Source organism: Panthera tigris, chromosome B2 (genome assembly GCF_018350195.1).
Source record: "Panthera tigris isolate Pti1 chromosome B2, P.tigris_Pti1_mat1.1, whole genome shotgun sequence".
In the NCBI taxonomy this organism is placed as follows: Eukaryota; Metazoa; Chordata; class Mammalia; order Carnivora; family Felidae; genus Panthera; species Panthera tigris.
In genome coordinates this window covers 33,534,477-33,553,778 of record NC_056664.1, presented here as the reverse complement: position 1 = coordinate 33,553,778, position 19,302 = coordinate 33,534,477, and the positions used below count along the sequence as shown (strand labels likewise).

The following is a 19,302-nucleotide window of genomic DNA, read 5'->3' as shown; positions in this document are numbered from 1 at the left end:
ACGGAGGTCATGATCTACAACCTGCAACTTCTGGAATTCTTTAAGGGAACATGCAAAACAAAACAGCAGAGAAGTAACTGCTTCCTTCCTCACAGGGGGCTGTTCAGGGTTCCACGCCTCATCCTTCCTTCCTCAGGGAGCAGAGACTTTTCTGTTCTTTTTTTTTTTTTTTTTTTTGAGAATGTGACATCTCACTCCTTCCAAAGCCTCTCAGCTGCTCCTATTTGTTTAAGTTTAACCTCAGTTGATCCACTGAAAACAAAACGGTCTAATTTGTCAATGCCAAGAGATATTTGCAGCTCTCTCAAGACCTCCCCAACATCCCCCAAATCTGACACTACTAGTTCAGGAGGCCAACTACTACTGTATACTCACCCAAGATATCAAATGCCTCTGCCCTGAAGTGGCATAAATAATTGACCAAATCAGAGTCCCACGCCAGGATCACACTGGGACACCCAAGGGGCTCGCCCTGTGTGAACTCTCACCCATTAGGGATTTTCACCCACATCAGCAGCCCTGTGCCCAGTACTAGCTCACATTCCTAAGCTAATATTCAACGTTATCTGCTCCGTAAGTGGAATCTACAGCACAGATACCAAATGATTCCATAGTCTGCCCAAAGCTCCCAAGTACTGTTCGTGAGATCAGAGAATCTTAGAACTTGAAGGGGCAAGGTCAAATATTTTTACAGATGAGAAATCCAAGGCCCTCGGGCCTTTGGTGGTTTTGTCCAAGGTGGCGGGGGAGAAGACTTTAACCTAGGCTTTTCTGATCACCTGGCTCTGGTTCTGGCTATGCTGTTCTCTAGCTGTGTGGCCTTGGCACTGATCTCATCCTGCTGGGCTTCAGTATCTAAAATAAGTAGGATGGACTGCCTGGTCCTTAAAAATCATTTTTATGTAACAATGGTGATGACAATCCAAGTCTCCACCATGCTCTGATGGCAAACTTCTCCTCCTCAGGGGCTGCTGCAGATCCCTGCCCGGGTGCCTCTCCTGCTACTGCCTGCATAGCACCCACGCTCCTTCACCAGCCTGCCTGCAGCCCAAGGCCCCTTCTTGAAGCTTAGTTCCACAACTGAACAGGGTCGTCAGGCGAGGAGGGGAGTTTATAAACATGATACACTAAAACAGAGTCTTCACCGGGAACGCCAGTGTCCCACAATGCTGGCTCTTTCATCTTTAAGGATGGGTCCCAACAACCAGTTCTCATAATGAGCCCACTGCCCTGAGGTCTGAGTAGGGACATGGTTCCATTCACCCCACTTTCTCCAGAAGAATGGTTCAGTCTCCACAGTCTGTTCAGCTTTTGGCAAGCCTGCAGAAGCTTCAAGGGGGCAGCCAATTAGTTCCACTTTATGGCTCCGATTACTTATCCACAGGAGCCCAGAAGTATGAACTTTGGCATCTCCTTCCTCTACACTTGACTGCTTCAGGATTTTCACACCCCTAACTCACAAACTCTATATCCCAAAGGTCAGGTCCAGAGCACTGAACAACTTGAATCTTTTCTCTAGGGAAGAAGAAATGCTGCATATGTAAGAGTTCCATCCAGCTTAACTTAGCCCCAGGAAGCCATGACTTTAGGGCTATGAATTCCACATATGACAACTGGAAGCATGAACAAGAATGCCCCGTAGTGTTGTGCAGTGGGGCCAGAGAAGACGACACGCAACCATCTTATGGGGGTTCAAACCAACAGCACTTCCTAGAAGAGGATGATGGGGAGAGTCAAAATTGCTACCTCTGGGACCCTACCCTAGTGGCCAATTTCCTACAGATTCCGGCCCAAGGCGCAATGTTCCTCTGACTGCATTTGAATACAAAAGAGGACTTTGGTAACAGGAACACAGGCTTCTATTCCTTTGTATCAGCATCTAGCTCCTTATTTAACAATATTTTGGGGAGGGAGGGGAGTTCAATGACAAAGGAAAACACCAGAGTCCAGAACTGGGAGTTAGCCTGGCTCACACTGCCTGGGTGGACCTCAGAACCCAGGCTGCAGAGAATGTTCAGTCGCTGTGGGAGCTGACAATGAAGGCTCTGTCTAACAGCCACCCATTCATGCTAGCCATCAATGAAGAAAGAGAGACAGATGCCAAGAGCTCAATACCAGACAGATGCCGGGGGAAGGAAGTGGGCAGAAAGAAGGAATGGAAACTTATGGAAGGAGGAAATATGTGAAGAGCAAGAATTGCTGAGGGTCATAATCCCATTAGAGAAAATACAATCTACCAATACTTTATGGGGTATAAGAAATCACGGAAAGGGATTCTTATAATTACATGACTTACCCAGGCAATTCCCTAGGAAAGACACCTTGGTATTTGAAGAGCTTGTCAAGATCTAAGAGCTTCAGGATCTTAATAAGCCTCATAAAAAACTATACCCAAGGCTAAGCTAGATTTCCTGGCAAAATCAACAGGTAGGAAAAGAACTACTCAGTGGTCCTTTCCTTCTGTAAAGTCAGGATAATATTGGGTCTCTTAGGGCATTAATATAATGTGTTAATATAATATTAATATAAGGCACTGATCATGAGCCAGAGTGAGCAAATTACTTAACTTCTCTGTGCCCAGTATTCTCACCTATAATTTTGGAATCATAATAGTACGTACTTCCTAGGATTGTTGTGAGAATTATACATGTAAAGCACCCAGCACCACATTTGGCACATGCCAGCCCTCAATAGATATTAACAATTCTTATTATTCTCCGCACAGGATCCATTACAACATATTTTGCTCACGGACGAGACCAATAACTTGTCTGTTCCTCGTAGGTTTGTGCAAAAGCTCACCAAAGACAGCGTACGTGACACATACAAACATCCATTGCCTTCATCATCCTTACAACTCTCGACAGCAGAAGGAAGGGACAGAAGGTAATAGAGCAAGAAGGGCTGAAGTGAGATACAGGCCCCAGAACTGTGGCTGTAACCACCCACTCCATCAATAAGCACATGCAAAATGTTTGTCTTCAGGGGCCACCCAAGAGATAAAAAAGATGAAGACACTGAGTGTGCTCAACGGGCTTACCAGCTATCCAAAGAAACTAGCATATGCACAAGTGACGAATTCCAGATGAAAATTAATAGATACATAAACCAAATGCACAGTGAGCAGAAAGGAAAGTGTGATTGCTTTCAGCCAGAAGGATTCTCAGAAGACGTAGCTTTTGAGCAGGGCGTTGAAGGAGAAGTAAGGTCTTGATAGGCTTAAAGTTTAGTGGAAATACATTAGAAAAAGCAGAGACAGGAACCTCGGTGCCTGGGCACTCACAGACTTTCAGACTCGCAGAAGAGAATCCTCAGGCCTGAGGCTTTCCCTGACCGGGAATCACTGCGCTCCCACCTTAGAACTACGCAGCTTCTGGGGCGCCTGGGCTCCAACTCGATTTCAGCACAGGTCATGATCTCACGGTCATGAGATGGAGCCCTGTGTAGGGCTCCACGCTGGGCGTGGAGCTTGCTTAACATTCTCTTCCTCTCTTTCTGCTCCTCCCTGGCTCGTTCCCGCGTGTGTGCATGCGCGCACTCTTTCAAAAAACAAACAAAACAAAAAAACTACACAGCTTCCACTCCTCCTCCCATACTGCCTTCAGCCATCCCTACAACCTGCCCTTCTAGGAGAGAGACAAGGGGCTAGGACACAGGGACAGCTGTTTCCTTACTCTCCCCATATATCAAGGCCATCTGCTCTATTGAGTAGCACACAGCAGCATGCTAATTCCCAGCCCCTTCAACTTTCAATCTTTATTCATTCTGGGTGTTCATTTTCCTTTTACCCTGTGAGCCGCTGAAGCAAGGGGGTCTTCTGTGCTGCATTTTAATTACTATGATGATCCACGGGGGATCTCAAGGACTTTTGAACAATAACATTTTAACATTTACACATTTTTCAATCACCCCCCTCCCACCCCCGTCTGTTTAAATTAGGGCAAAAAAATGCAGCGTGTGTGAGAACTTGTAAGTCAAATCAACCCTCGGACACAGAGAAGAAGGTTACTCTGGCTACCCAGACTGTTGTGCCTTCTTCTTTTCCGTTAGGATTGGAACCCTCCAATTGCCCAGTGGCTATGGTGAGCACCAGGAACTGGGTGTGTCCAGGAGAACTCCTAAGTCCTTGGCTACTTTTGGAGAGCCACCGTGTTTTCCTCAGAAGGAAGGGGCCGACTAGGTTATGCAGGGACTTGCTGGCGACTATGATCCGATAAGACAAGTAGACCTAGCATCCATTCTCTGGTCCATGGCAATCAGAGAAACAGAAAGAGACCTGGACTGGGATTCAGGAGGTCCAAGTTATAGTCCCTCCCTGGGTCTTTTTTTAAAAAATGAATGGCTGTAAATGCATTGTCTAGGGCTTTGACATTTAGTATGATTTGACACTGATTAGATGAATTAAGTTCCCTTTTAGTTCTATGATGCTAAGAACGTGAATAGCAGCAGAGCTCTGGATGAAATGATTTAACCTCATGGTTAAACAGGCTTTTTGGATTCAGCTAGACTGGGGCTTAAGACCCAGCTCTAACACCAAACTTCTTTCTCATCTATTAAACAGTGATAAAAATAGCCCCTACCCGGAAGATTTGTCATGAGATATACAATGACCTAATCAGTGTAGATGAACTCAGCACATGGCCACCCATAAGAAGCATTCATTAAATGGTAGCTATCATTATCATCATTTTTCATTTACAACCATTTCCGAACTGCTCTTCATGCTAACACTGCACCCAGAGGCTGGTTTCCTTTCTCTCGACTCTGCAAAGGAGACTGGTTTCTTCTAAGTGGCCCTATACTCTAGATAGAATAAAACTCAAATGCCAGAGAAGGTCCTGTCGTTCTACAAGTTCAGTTCAGGGTGATGTGTGCCCCACAGCGGGGGAAAAACTTTCAGGTCAGGAACCTCCACTCACTGCAGCACCCACAGGTACAGCCCAGCTTTGGGACTCGGACTATTCTACTTTGACTTGGTCCTGATTACCTGACATCTCCCCCGTTTCCTGAAACTCCTCTTGAAGAGTCTGTCCCCTCTCTGTGGCCCCTCAAACTTCCCTATTTAATACACCAGCTCTGCTTGGATCAGTTTCCAACCAGCCATGATACTTAACCGTGCCTAATTTAACAGCACACTTGCTGTCTCTATTTCCCTTGATCTTCTGCCAGTTCCAGCACTGGGTATTCACAACCATTTGCTTTCTCTCCTCCAGTTGCTGGAATGTTGAGCCCTGTTGAATACTCAAGAAACAACTGAGTCCTCAGCTGGCTTCCAATAGCTACAGTGTATTAGGTACTAGTTATTCTATGCTAGACATGCTGTTAAACACTTTCTTTTTTAATATTCACAACCATGGGGTAAGAATTTGAATCCCTACTTTACATGGGGAAAATGAAGCTTAAAGAAGTTAAATGACTCCTCAAGGTCACCAACCAGTAAGTGGTAGAGCAAGAATCCAAGTTTACTACCAAGCCTAGCTACCCTTTTATTCATCTCTCGAAAACTGTGGTATCACCATAAGATTGATTCCTCATTTCTCCCACTCTTTTTAGACTGTCATCTTTCCCACAGCACCTATACTCTTGGGTAATGACATCAATTTCCTGAGAAGACTTAGATCGGACAAACTTCCTTACCTGTTCTCAATACCACACATGTCAAACCTTGGGGATAATTTGATCTCTTCCCACCTACCTCAGGGAAGTATCTCCCCATCTTGAATTTCACCAATAGCCTTCTAACTGCTGAAGCCTTTTTCTAGTCTTCACTGCTTCTAGCTCTTTCTATTATCATGTGACACAGTTTACCAGTTATCCCTGGTACCCACTCTCCCCTTCCTGCTTGGTCATGGGGTTTTTTGGATTGGGTCAAACCACCTACATTAAAGACTACATTTCCCATCTTCTTTGTAGTTAGGTATAGTCACATGACCAAATTCTGGCCAACGGGTTCTAAGAGAAAGTGAAACTTTTGAGAACTATCTTTAAAGTTCTCTCCTTTTCTTTCTTCCTATGCTGACAGCTTGAACTTGAATAGTCATCTTGAACCATGATGACAGAAAGAGACTGGTTTCTTGAGCATCATGAAATGTCACGCTAGCCCTTGACTTCTTACCTCTGGACTTCTGTCTTATTTAAACAACAGTTATTTTGGGGTTTGCCTCACATTCACTTCTCACTCTCTCAATTTCCTCACATTGGCTTCTATGACACTGCATTATCCTGGTTATCTTCCTATGTTTCTTTACCCTTGTGCTTCTAAATATAAATTATATTCTTGACTTCTTCAATCTCTCTAGTTTTTCCCTCAGCAACTGATTATCTTTTATGTTAACCACCACCTCAACTTGGATGATCCCTGAATATGCATTTCTAATCTTTCTATCTCTCTTGAACACTAGACCTACATTTCTAAGTTATTTATGAGGTATCTTTCCCGATATTCATTATCTTTAATATCCTTAACATATGCAAAACTGAACTTAACATCTTCCTTCAAACATGTCCCTTCTCAAGCCCCTATTTCTGTCAGGTGCACCATATTTCCCCAAATAACCAGGTTCAACACCTAAGAATCATCATGAATACCCCCTCTTCCTGATTCTTCCACATTTGATTGTAAGGTCCTGTTAATTCTACCTCCTCAATACCTCCACCATCCATACCCTTCCTTCCTATCACTTCGTACTATTAGTTTGGAGCCTAATTTCCTTCAAGAGATTCCTTGAAGTCTCTTGACTTCAGGATATTCCTGCCTCTAGTCTCTCCCAACTGCAATCAAAGATTCCACAATTATACATATGTAAAGCATGGCTTCAATCCTGCCATCTTACTCGAAAAGCTTCAACAACACTGCACTATCTTTGTAATAATGACTGACATTTGAGATCCAATACTCTACACAACCAGTTCTTTGTTTGAGCCAAACTAGATTACTTACCATTCTCCAAACACGAGCTCTATCATCTAACATTTTACTCTTGTTTATGCCACTCCCTCTGGCTGGAAGACCATCTCCTTCCTCCTTACTTCTGCCTACTAAATAGAATTCTCTATTTTGGGGTTAGCTCAAATGCTACTTCCTTCATAAAGTCTTCCTGATCTCCTGCGCTAACATAATTTATCGATCTCTTGAATTCCAAAATTACACCAATCTATAAAAATTTAACATATTCTGCCCTTTCGTGTATTTTACGTATGCCTCACATATACATGTGTATATAAATGGCTGTCAATACATTTTATGGAAGAAAATACAGATGTATATACCTCACAAGGCTTGGACTTGTTTTGCAATGGAGAGAAAAGCAAACTATTCCAACTCAGAAATAGAAATTGATAAGAGCAAGGCAGTTGTAACAGTAGGGCTTTTGGCGGAAGCTCCTCTAATGGAAGAAGGTGAGAGACAAGGAAGCTGCTAAAGATAAGGCTTAATTATTAAACTGTCTCATACACACATAAATATGTATATATACGTATTTTGCATTTGGAAAAAGCATCCAAACTTACTCCTGGGAATCTACCATGAAAAGCTAGCATGGACTTCCAGGTAAAGATGGTGGACTGAATACAGGTACCAACTTACTCTTCTTCCTGAAGTCTTACTAAACCAAATATAAAAATGGGACACAGATGGAAGCATACCTGAGAATCCCAAGCTGGCAAAGGGAAAAGCCAAGGCTTATACTATGAATTTTCTAAAGGCTCAGGAACTGGCAGCGCTTGGGACATGGGAGTAGAGGGAGAAGCTAAAATAACATTTTCCTCCCCTCCAAGAGGATTAAGGTCTTCATGCTCATGCACAAACTTCACTTAGATCTAAACGCATGGCTCTCAGGAATATTGACTTACTTCCATCTAAAAAACCTCAGAGTGCAGCTGCGTGCCAAAGAGTCCACATGTATCACTGTCTTCAGATAATCATTCATCACTGTCCTAAGCTAAGTAACCACTTCACCTAGACCTAAGCACTATCAGTGGATGCTGCAGAAAGCACCACAGAGAACAATGATTTTTAGAGCTCTTGGCTACTTTCCCACTTGCTATCAAACCTGGAAGGTTGTCCAGTTTCTCAGAACAGTATGTCCAGAGTGTCCAGTGGGCAAAGAGTTAAATGCTAAAGAGAAATAAATGACTATGCCACATGAAACTGGAAACATGCTCTCGTTGCTAGTTATGCTAGCCCTGAATAAGGATTTCAGAAGACTTCTATGTTGGAAATCACTTAAATAACAGAGGAATACCTAGCTGCATAAAACTACCATAAAACCATCTGGGCCTAGTGCCTTTGTAGAGGGATGAGTTTTCTGCTTCACTGGCTGCTTTCTACTTCTGTCAGTTTTTGTTGTATCTACAGACATAAATGGTAATCTGCAACTACCAGATTACCATGCATACCTTGTCATCAAGATGCTTAGTCATCAAGCACTAAATGCTACTGGAAACCCCACCTCAACCAGTCATTGTGACGGACCGTTAAGGGTCCCACACAATTCATCCTAGGGGGATGGCAGCAACCTAACTAACCACAAAAATTTATTCCTATAAATTCTCTTATTATTTTAAAAATCTCTAAATCTGTGCTTATATATGTTCTTTATACTATTCCTACATGTTGTGTTTTTTTCCTCTTTTCTTGATCAGAATTGTCAGAGATCTTTAAAAAAAAAGTTTTCATTGTAATGGTCAAGTCTATTTTTTTTTAAACTTCCTTATTTCTACTTTTATTTTTTTCTTTAACTAACTGAAATGTAACACACATACCATGAAGTATGTGACGTATACTATCTGCTTTTATCTTTATTCCTCTCTGTTACTTTCTTTTGGTTAAGTTTTAGTCTTTCTTTTTTTTATAACAAATTGAAGAATATAAACTTTCTCCTGAGTATCACTTTGGCCAGATATTACCAGTATTTATATGAAATGTTTCTGGTACCGTTAATTAATTTCTAAGTAGAAAAATAAGAAAAAAAAAAAAAAAAGATAGGCCACTCACAGACTATATAACACTAATGAACAAGATGCTCAATTTCACTAGATCACACAAAGGCCAAATACAAAGGACACTTTTTTGGCTTACCATGGTGAAAAACATTCAAGAGTATTAATATCCCAAGTTGGCAAAGGAATGGGAAAGTGTGTGCTCATAAACAATCAAGCAGGGCAATTCAGCTCCACCAGTTAGATCTAGACAGGTACCTGCACTCTGGCTGCCTAATTCTACCTTCTATCAATGCCTTTTAAGAAATACTCTTATAGGGGCGCCTGGGTGGCTCAGTCGGTTAAGCATCCGACTTCGGCTCAGGTCACGATCTTGCAGTCCGTGAGTTCGAGCCCCGCGTCGGGCTCTGGGCTGATGGCTCAGAGCCTGGAGCCTGCTTCCGATTCTGTGTCTCCCTCTCTCTCTGCCCCTCCCCTGTTCATGCTCTGTCTCTCTCTGTCTCAAAAATAATAAACATTAAAAAAAAAAATTAAAAAAAAAAAAAGAAATACTCTTATAAGCATGTAAGAATATGTGTATAGAATGTCCACACCATCTTAATTTATAACAGAGAAATACTGGAAGCAACATAAATATCCATCTACTAGAGACTGGAAAAATGAGCCGTGGGAGATTTAACAACCATTAAAAAAGAATAAGGTAAGGCAGATCTTTTAAGAACTAAAACAAAATTGTACCCATGATCCATAGACAAGGTAAATTAAAAACAAGTAAGTGTGCAAAACAGTTTGTAAAATACATTTTATGTTAAAAACAAACAAAACAATCTCACATAGTCACTTTTTTTTTTTTTTTTTTTTTTTAAATAAAGACAGCAAAGGACCTTAAGTTGACACTACACTTTCAAACTGTGGACATCTCCAGCAACTGTGAGTAGCCGAGAGGTGAGAAGACTTGACCATTTTACTTGTATTCACTTCTATATTTTTTGAATTTTTTTTCCTGTGAGCTAATACAAATACACTCTTAAAATGCAATGTAAACAATCTCCCATCCCATCCCTCATACTGTAGTTTCTTGAATTATAGTAAGGAGGGCTGAAAGCTCTGGTAGTCTCATTAGCATGGCCTTTTGAGAACTGATGAATTAATTTCTAAAAGCTGCCTAAGATAAGGACCTTAGTGGAAAAGCAGAAAAGACTGACTATGTATTAATCCATGATCTAATCTGCAGACTTGCCTCACATTTACCAACTTTAGCAAGCATTGCTTCCAGGCTACAGAGAAACTGGCAGAGCCCATTTTCATATTTAATGCCTCAACTCCTTTGTCTGAAAGCTCTTTGAGTGATCCAAGCAGCTCGCCTGGGGGCAGGCACACCCCACAGGCTGTGGTTCAATTAAATCTGCTTCCCGCACCACCCACTCTTTTAACAGTTAGCCCAGTATTGCAGAACTAAAAGAAACCAAAGCAAAGGAGGAGCAGATGGGAGGTCTTAAGTCCTCCGTGGCAGTTTCCTCCTTAACCTAGAGATCTCTCTTGAGTTGGGATAGAAAATTCCTGCACTTGGGGCACCTTGGTGTCTCAGTCAGTTGAGTGGTTGAGCGTCCAGCTCTTGGTTTTGGCTCACGGTTTCAAGAGTTCGAGCCCCGTGTTGGGCTCTGCAGTGGCAGTGTGGAGCTTGATTGGGATTCTCTCTCTCCCTCCTTTTCTCTCTGCACCTCCCCACTCTCACTGTCTCTCTCTCAAATAAATACGTAAACTTAAAAAAAGAAAGAAAGAAAGAAAGAAAGAAAGAAAGAAAGAAAGAAAGAAAGAAAGAAAAGAAAAGAAAAAAGAAAATTCTTGCATTTGTCAGCCAAGGAGACCAGTCCCCATTTATGAAGTCTGTCTGACTTTCTCATTTTCTTCCTTCCAAAGGCTGAGCAGCTATCTTATAGTGGGTCCAGATCAAGCCTCTGAAAGAGAGAAAGAATTATAATCTCCTTCCTCCTCGACACTAAAAATGCTTCCTTGAGAACCAGTTTGAAACAGAGCATTACATTAATTACTTGCTTTTTAAGGGTTAATTTCAGTATGATTTATTATTAAACAGCTGAGAACTCATTGGTGCTCTACTCCACTTGCTCTATCTGTTTTAATTAAAAACCCACCAATGTGATTAGAAGACTCAATACAGTTAAGATAGCTCCCCCAGATTGTTATATAGATTCAGCACAACCCCAATAAAAATCCAGCAGGATGTTTTGTTGAAATGAACCAGCTCACTCTAAATTTTTGTACTGAAAGAGGAACTAGAATATCTAAAACAATTCTGAACAAGAATAACAACATGACAAAGGCAACAAGGATGGTCTTCAACACATCATGCTGAAATAACTGGATATCTATGTGCAAAAAAAATGAATTTTGAAGCATACCGCACACCATATTCAAAAATTAACTCAAAATGGGTCACAGATCTAAACGTATACCTAAACTTACAACATTTCTAGAAGAAAATACAGGAGAAAATAGTTGTGACCTTATCCACTTATCCACATTGAACTTCATCAAAAATGAGAGCCTCTGCTCTTCAAAAGACACTGTTAAGGGAATAAAGAGAGAAATCACAGACTAGGAGAAAATCATATATCTGATAAATAGTATGCAAAACATACAAAGAACTCTCACCACTCCATAAGAACACAAACAACCCCCCTTTTTTTTAATGAGCAAGAGTTGAACAGACACTTCATTAGCCATATGGATGGCAAATAATCACATTAATAGGTGTTCACTTCATGAGTCATTAGGGGAATGCAAATTAGATCCATAATGAAATATCACTAGGCATCCTATTAGAAGGACTATAATTCTGAAAACCTGACCAATATTAAGTGCTGGGAGGAGACCTAGCAACTGTAACTCCGATGGAAAACCAAAACAGTATAAGCACTCTGGAACATGGTGTGGCAGTTTCTTATCAAGTGCAGCACATAATTCAACTAGGACCCAGCAATTCCATTTCTAGTGTTTTCCCAAGAGAAATGAAACCGACAGTCATACAAAAACTTGTATGCAAATGTTTATAGTAGTTTGATTTGTAATCGCCAAGGACTATAAATGACCCAAATGCCTCTCAACTAGAGAATGCATAAACTGTGGTGCATCCATACAATGGAATACTACTTGGGAATGAAAAGTAACAAGTTACTGGTACACACAACAACACGGATGAATCTCGAGTGAAATTACGCTAAGTGAAAGGGGCCTGACTCAAAGGGTACATACTGCAGGATTCCCATTTATAGGACATTCTGGAAAAGGCAAAATTCTTGGAACAGACATAAAAGTAGTGGTTGCCAGAGGTAAGGGAGGGGTGCGGGACTGGCTACAAAGGGACACAAGGGAGTTTCTGGTGTGATAAAGCCATTCTGTATCTTGAATGTGGTGGCAGTTATATAACTGTATTTGTCAGACTTCACGGAACTGTACACAAAAGGGGCAGTTTATTGTATTTAAATTATAACTCTTTTTTTTAAAGCTCCAAATGGAAACCATAAAAAAACAAAACAAAACAACCACTATAAAAATGACCACAAAGTGTCTGCATGCTGGAAGAGAAACCTCTTAAACAGGACCATTAAAAACAAGGTCTACCACGTCATACACATACGCACATGTCCTCTTTGCCACCCCCTACCCTCTGACAGGCCCAGCAGAGGGCAGTTCCAAACAAACCATCGCAACCCCCATCCTTACCGGAAGCGTGACTGTCTTAGCATTGAAAGGAGGCACAAATAATACCCCACGAAGGACCTAGTACCTGAGAGCTATAAAGAGCTGGGAGAGGCCACAGAAGTTCCTTCCAACTGCAGGGGGAATGGCACTGCCCCTTCTTGTTCTTCCTTAGAACGAGGCTGTCACACACTCTCCAGCAGTGCGCTCACCCCTGTCGTGACCGCGTTTATATCGTCTGCCTGGCTGTCCGTCCTGCGGCACTCACTCCCTCACGGAGGAAACGGAATTTTGCAGAGGCAATGAAAGTAGGCCAAGGCGACAGAGCACTCTAGTTACCGGGTGGCAGCCAATCACGGGCCCCTCCCCAGGAGCGTCTCACTGTGAGGTCAGGACTCAAAGCAGAGCCTGTGCCGTCAGCCTGCCCCCAAAGGGACTGACTTGTTGGGCTTGTTTTTCCACAGCCTTAACTTGAGGGTTTATGACTTGATACCCCAAATCAAGCTCCGTTATGCTGCGGGCCATTTCTCCTTCCACGGTTCTTACCTGGTCTGACCTAACCACCTCCTTGCTTCGCGTGCTGCAGGGTGGTGAGCCAACTCTACCTAACACAGGGCATTGACAATGAAAGCTCATAATCAACACCCACCACCCCCAACTGCTATGACACCCAGCTCCCTCCTCCCAAGGAACATCATCCTCTCCTTCCACTCAGGATCACAAACTTTAAAAACCCTTTCAAGGTTGTCTCTGATGGGAGCGGGGTGGGGTGGGGGTGTACCTTTTGGTCTTCCATCCGCGGATACCAGCTTCTTTGTTTCTGCTGTTAACAAGAGCTCATAAGGATGCTCGTCCTCTTCCCTGGCTGCACTTCCCTGAATCCAGGGTCTCATGGCCAAGACCTAAGAGAGAAGACACCACAGAACTTCTCATGTGGGTGGCTAATACCAAGGCAGATTATGTTGAACAAATTCAAGATCCCTGGCTCCTTTTTCACCGGAGAGGAAGAAGGGGCGGGGGGGGGGGGGCGGTGGGAAGAGAAGTAAATAACTCAGTGTCACGTGAAACCACAACTGCTTTTCTGGATATGCACCTGCACCTCGAATCTCAATGGCCTTTGATTAAAACACTCCCCTTTCCTTACCTCATTATATCCTTCAAAAAGCCATTAATAAAATCCAAGATCCTTCCTTCTCTTGCCTCTCCCATCATAACAGTATTCTGCATGGTCTCTTTGGGGTGGATAGTAGCTTCCAAGCCGTTTTTAGCTATGGTGCATCACAAAAGCCTCCTTTCTCCACGATTCTTTCTTAATATGCACACATACTACCCCAAGGCTGGAACCCTTCCCACCTTCTCAGGAGGGAATCAAATGACTTCTGACTGACCCTGAATGACTGACCCTTACTAGAAACTAGAAACAAAGTGCTCTATTGGTCCTTCTCTATTTTTGTGAGCCTTTCTCCACAGGTCCTGGGGGTTACGGGGAAGTTTCTCTCAAAAGCCGGCTTCCTACTGCATTTATGGTAATACAAGTTTAAACTAATTCCACCCATCTCTGTTCTGAAAAGAGTCAAGTGGCTAGGCAGTATGAATTTCAGTGCAGAAAAAGCAGTTCCGTCTATGGGGAAATCCCTGACCCAGGCAGCCAAGCGTCTCTGCTAAGAGAATTGGCCCAGCGCTGGCTCCTACACCTGCCAAGCGGGTCTAGGCAGCTGAGGGCCTTGTGGCCACAGCTGGTCATGGCACCCAAGGAGCCACACTTCCTCCTCACATCGAGCCAGAAACACCATCACCAGTGCTACAGTCACACTGAGAGAGGGAATGGAGATCCTCGATTTAGAGGACAATTCTGCCTCATCTGTCGTAAGAATCCAATGTGTTTCGTAGGCAAATTAAGAATAATCACATACCAGCTACTGTGAGAGCAAGGCAAAGCACAAAATGTCCCCTTGAGCAGTTTGGCTAGAAGTGATACATTATGAACAGAGGGGTTCAGAGGGATTCCCACGTCTGCCTGACAAACAACGGTACCCTACGAATGTGACTCTTTGGCACATGCAGAAGCCTCTCCTTCAGGCATGTCCCACAGCTCACTGGAAATGAACCAGGTTTGTGATTCATCAGGGTTTTGCTTCTTGGAGATATAGCTCACTGCGTTACGGCCTAATGAGACATCAATGATTCCAGGAGCCTCAGACTAAATAAGAGACTGCGGCTCCTGCTTGTTAACAAGGCTGCCACTCTAAAGGCAGAATGATAGTCTCTTTCCGATATTCTGCTAGGCACAGCAGGAACCTCCACTTACTGAAAGCCACCTGTAAGCTAAAAGCTATTTCATTACAATGAGCCATTTGCCTGTATTGCTTAATTCCTTTTGCCTCTTCCTGGGAACACAATTAAGGGAACAAAGAGGGACCATTAAGCAGTTCATACAGTGTCAACTTAATACCACAGGCTTTACAGACAGGAATTTGGGTTCTTCAGGTTTACACACCCACAGCTATCACTGAGCTGGAGCCCTGGAAAGCTGAGACTGTAAGTGTTCTGGACACAGCGAGAGCACTCATATAGCCGCAGGCATGCTTCTCTGAAAGGTAGTTGACAGCTTGGATGCCCGGCCCATACTATCCTTCCTTCTCAAGCAGGACAGCTGATGACTTCCATGTGGAAAATCAGGCCCACTGGACCCACGTTCACTCTGTGCCTGCTCCCGGGCATGACAACCAGAAGCAAAAACCCAGCAAGTGCTAGAGCTGGGAGGGACCCGAACCATTACAGTCACAGCTAGAGAGCACCCAGCTCCAGCTCTTTCATTCTGCAGATGCCCAAACCCAGTTTCCAGAGAGGTCTAGGGACTTGCCCAAAGTTATACAGAGAGCAAGCAGCAGAGGCAGGACCATAAAATTCACTTCCCCTGGTTCTGGACCAAGATGGTCTCATTTTTCCTGAGAAGGAGGACTTTCCATCCAATTTAGAACTCTTTCCTTCCTTCAGATATCTTGTGAGAGTCCCCTGCTCACATCCAGACAACTTCTACAGGGATCTCTTCCTCTTAGTCCTGGCTCCTGCCAGCTGTGGGATTAAAATCTCATAATAAAGCAATAGACTGCTTTTCTTGGAGCCTTCCTAACTCCCACTCAAGAAGTGGATTGTCAGGGCGCCTGGGTGGCTCAGTCGGTTGAGCGGCCGACTTCGGCTCAGGTCATGATCTCACGGTCCGTGAGTTCAAGCCCCACGTCGGGCTCTGTGCTGACAGCTCGGAGCCTGGAGCCTGTTTCAGATTCTGTGTCTCCCTTTCTCTCTCTGACCCTCCCCCGTTCATGCTCTGTCTCTCTCAAAAATAAATAAACGTTAAAAAAAAAATTAAAAAAAAAAAAAAGAAGTGGATTGTCACAGTGAATATGGCAGTAACTGATTATCAACAGAAAAGATTCTGCTTTTTACTCAATTATTCCTTAATCTTTTCTCCCCTTTCTTCTAGGGCTGGCAATAAATCAAAGCCAAAAAGCTGTATTCTCTGTTACATGGAAAGCAACATTTTTGCTGCAGAGAGAAGCTACTACCAGTCAGCACCTAACTGTGACCAACTGAATGACCGGCCGGAGTGTGGGCAGTTTTCTGGGAAGGGATACCATAGCAGCTGCAACTTCCCATGAAGGTTTCACACATCTGAACATAGAGAAGATCATGGTCAGTCTGATGCAGCTGGCAGCCCATTTGGTGGGGCAAAAACATCTCAACGCGTGTGTGCATGTGCATGTGTATGTGTTTAATTTCTGGAAGCCAGTTTCATGACCTGGTAGTTAATCTGATAAGCTCTTCTGGAGCCAGCTACACTCAGCTTCCCTCCAAGGTTTCTATGGGCCATCTCAGTGACGAGCCTCAGGAACAGGACACAAACACTGAAGCAGATTGTCTGCCAAATAGAAGTCTAAACTATGATGAGCCAGCGCCTCCTAGGATATGAGGTGTAGGGTAATAAAGTTTTGGCAGTATAAGAAATAAAGATAGTGAAGATTAGAGTCCACTTTTGGAGAACACCTATTCATTCACACGACAAACAGAATCTGCCTTGATCGTCGCAAGGATAATGGCCCATATCACATCACCTCTGTATTTAGGTACTTAAAATCACTGAGCAAGCAAAGTCAGGGTTCTCATGGTCTTCTAACTTCTGACTGCCGTGGTCCAACTGACCCAGAATTCCAGACTATTCAGAAGCAAGTCCTAGAAGTATCTCAGAGTCTCCCACCCAGGAGAGAAATGGAGATTTCTCCCCCTATCTCTTGACACCGTTATTGACAAATTATATGCCCTAAAAAGCCCTGGGAGAACAGAAAGTCTTTGTTATCTAATATTTCTTTAAGAGTCTCGCTCTTATCCTTGGGTATTAGGAATTTGAATCCAAGTCCTTGTTAAAGAGGTGGCATAAGGCATTCATAGAGACCTAGCCCCAACTGAATATGCTCCATATTACCAGGTTTTCCCTTATAAAAAGAGAGTAATGAAGCAAATCTCTATATAAAAACATGCAGGGATTTGTTCCATGCATTTCTACCTTCTAGCAATGTATTATTACCCTAGAGGCTGTAATTCTAGAGACCTCTTACTTGAAACATGATAATAAGCATTTTGTAATTAAGGGATAGAAAGAAACAGGGACAGAATTTATACCTAGCATAAAAATCTTCCCCTATTTCCAACACTGACTTTTACATTCTTAAAAGTGCTTCCTTGTATTTATACATTTTGTGAAACTAAAGCCATCCTTCTGGTTCCATGTGCTCGTATTAGATAAAAGAACCTGTCTCACGGGATGGTCTGTGGCAGTACAATAAAAAAGTTAACTCTGACTTCTAGCGATAAAGTAATGAGACTTAACTGACTAGTTTATATTACCTGATTTTTAAATGAAAGAACAACAGGGTATTGAACGAGCTATAAAATAACAAAATTACATAATACTTTGAATCAGTGCTAAATAAACATGGTCTCTGAATGGTGGCAAGTATTAAAGGGACATTCCGAAAATCAAAGATCATGGAAAATATGATTTTCTTCATATAACTAACCCCGTGAGAAGGTACAACTATTTGCCTCACGATAAGATTTCTTTTTTAAAAAGGTGGACTAGTCTCCTCAAATAACCTTCTTTCTTTGATTCCTCCCACCTCCATGAATCTTACTTCTCTTCTAATTGAGCCTTTATGACGTTTCCCATGTTTGTCCTGGTGGATTCTTCATGTGAAAGGAAGAAGGAAAATGTGAAAACAGAAAGACGACTTTTGGGGCAGAGTCACCAAAGCTCGCTAATATGACGCAGTCTACAGACAGTGATTAGGGGCAGAGTCTACGTTTTGGATCAAAAGATGACACAGGCACGAAAGCAGAAAGGCAAACCGTGCAGATACTGGAGCCAGGAGAACTGTGCGTGGTTTACTCTCAATGTGCAAGGCAGATGGGTAACTGGCCTGTCTGCCAGACAGCTCCGTTAAAATTCTTTGCTTACTACTTAAGTGAGTTTGAAAGATCTTGTTCCAGATTACTGATGTGCACAATACAAATGTACTAATCCAAAGAGGCGCTAAGAGAATGAGAAAGCAGAGTCTTCTTCAAGCACACATTGATGGACCTTCCGAAACCTCGTGCTTCAGTGATGGCAATAAACCCTCAACCCTCTACCTCAGAAGCTGTCAATGGAAAATACTTCTTATCTATACGGTCTTCCTCCTCTTCATCAGGTGGTGGCTTTGCTGGAGGCGGTGGACGTTCCCTCTGCAGAAGAGAAAAAGTAAGTATTTCATGATCTCTTTTTTCAAGTACCTAGCTTGTTGATTTATTCTTATCTTAGCCCTTGGAAATGAAAAAGAATAATGTAAAGAACTCCCCCGAGAGACTAAACTTAAGGATCAGTATTTAAACAGATAGCTTAGTATTTGCACGTGCACACACACCCCGCCCACAGCACAAAATTCAGTCAGCACACTCCTTACTTTTTGATGTCTGTAGCAGAGATTATACACTTTTTTCATATTCTAGGCCACAGTGAGAAATATCAGCACTGAAACCACACAACTGCCTAGCCAGAAAATGTCCTTCATAATACTAATAAAACTCTAGCCTAGGAAAACCAGTCAGCTGTCAGTCTATGTCAAAAAGAGGAAATAGTAAATCCAGAGAATCACCTTGTCAATGAGTTCTAACAAACCAAAGCTACCAAGGAAGTAATGAGGAAAGGAATCAAGGACAAAAACACCAATTCCTGCTCAAACTTTAATGCTACCCCCAATCTTTGGTTTATTCCCCAAAGCTCTGAACTGGTCTCTTATCCTTGGTCACCTCCTCCAATGATTACTATTATGTATCATTAGTATATGGAAACTTTATTTCTTTAAAAAAATTTTTTTTTTACTTAGAGAGAGAGAGAGAAAGAGCTGGGGGGGGGGGGCGTGTGTACACACAGGAGAGATGCAGAGGGCGAGGGAGACAGAGAGGGAGAGGGAGAGGCCCGGCATGGAGCCTGACACAGGGCTCTATCTCACGACCAGAGATGACAACCTGAGCTGAAATCAAGAGTCGGACACTTTAACTGACTGAGCCACCCTGGCACCCCTGAAAACCCGATTTCATCTCAGCCCA

At 42.9% G+C, this 19,302-nt stretch overlaps 1 protein-coding gene across 8 annotated transcripts in view; it reads right to left on the bottom strand.

Moving 5' to 3' along the window:
* The window catches only part of ANKS1A (ankyrin repeat and sterile alpha motif domain containing 1A), a 179,071-nt gene that overhangs the window by 73,555 nt on the left and 86,214 nt on the right, over positions 1-19,302 (bottom strand). For all 8 annotated transcript variants that reach the window (XM_042986161.1, XM_042986160.1, XM_042986163.1 and 5 more), the window contains 2 exons: positions 18,346-18,438; positions 13,442-13,562 (listed from right to left, as the gene is read on the bottom strand). In XM_042986161.1, the coding sequence (XP_042842095.1) occupies positions 13,442-13,562; positions 18,346-18,438 (214 nt within the window). The remainder of the gene's footprint in view (positions 1-13,441; positions 13,563-18,345; positions 18,439-19,302) is intronic.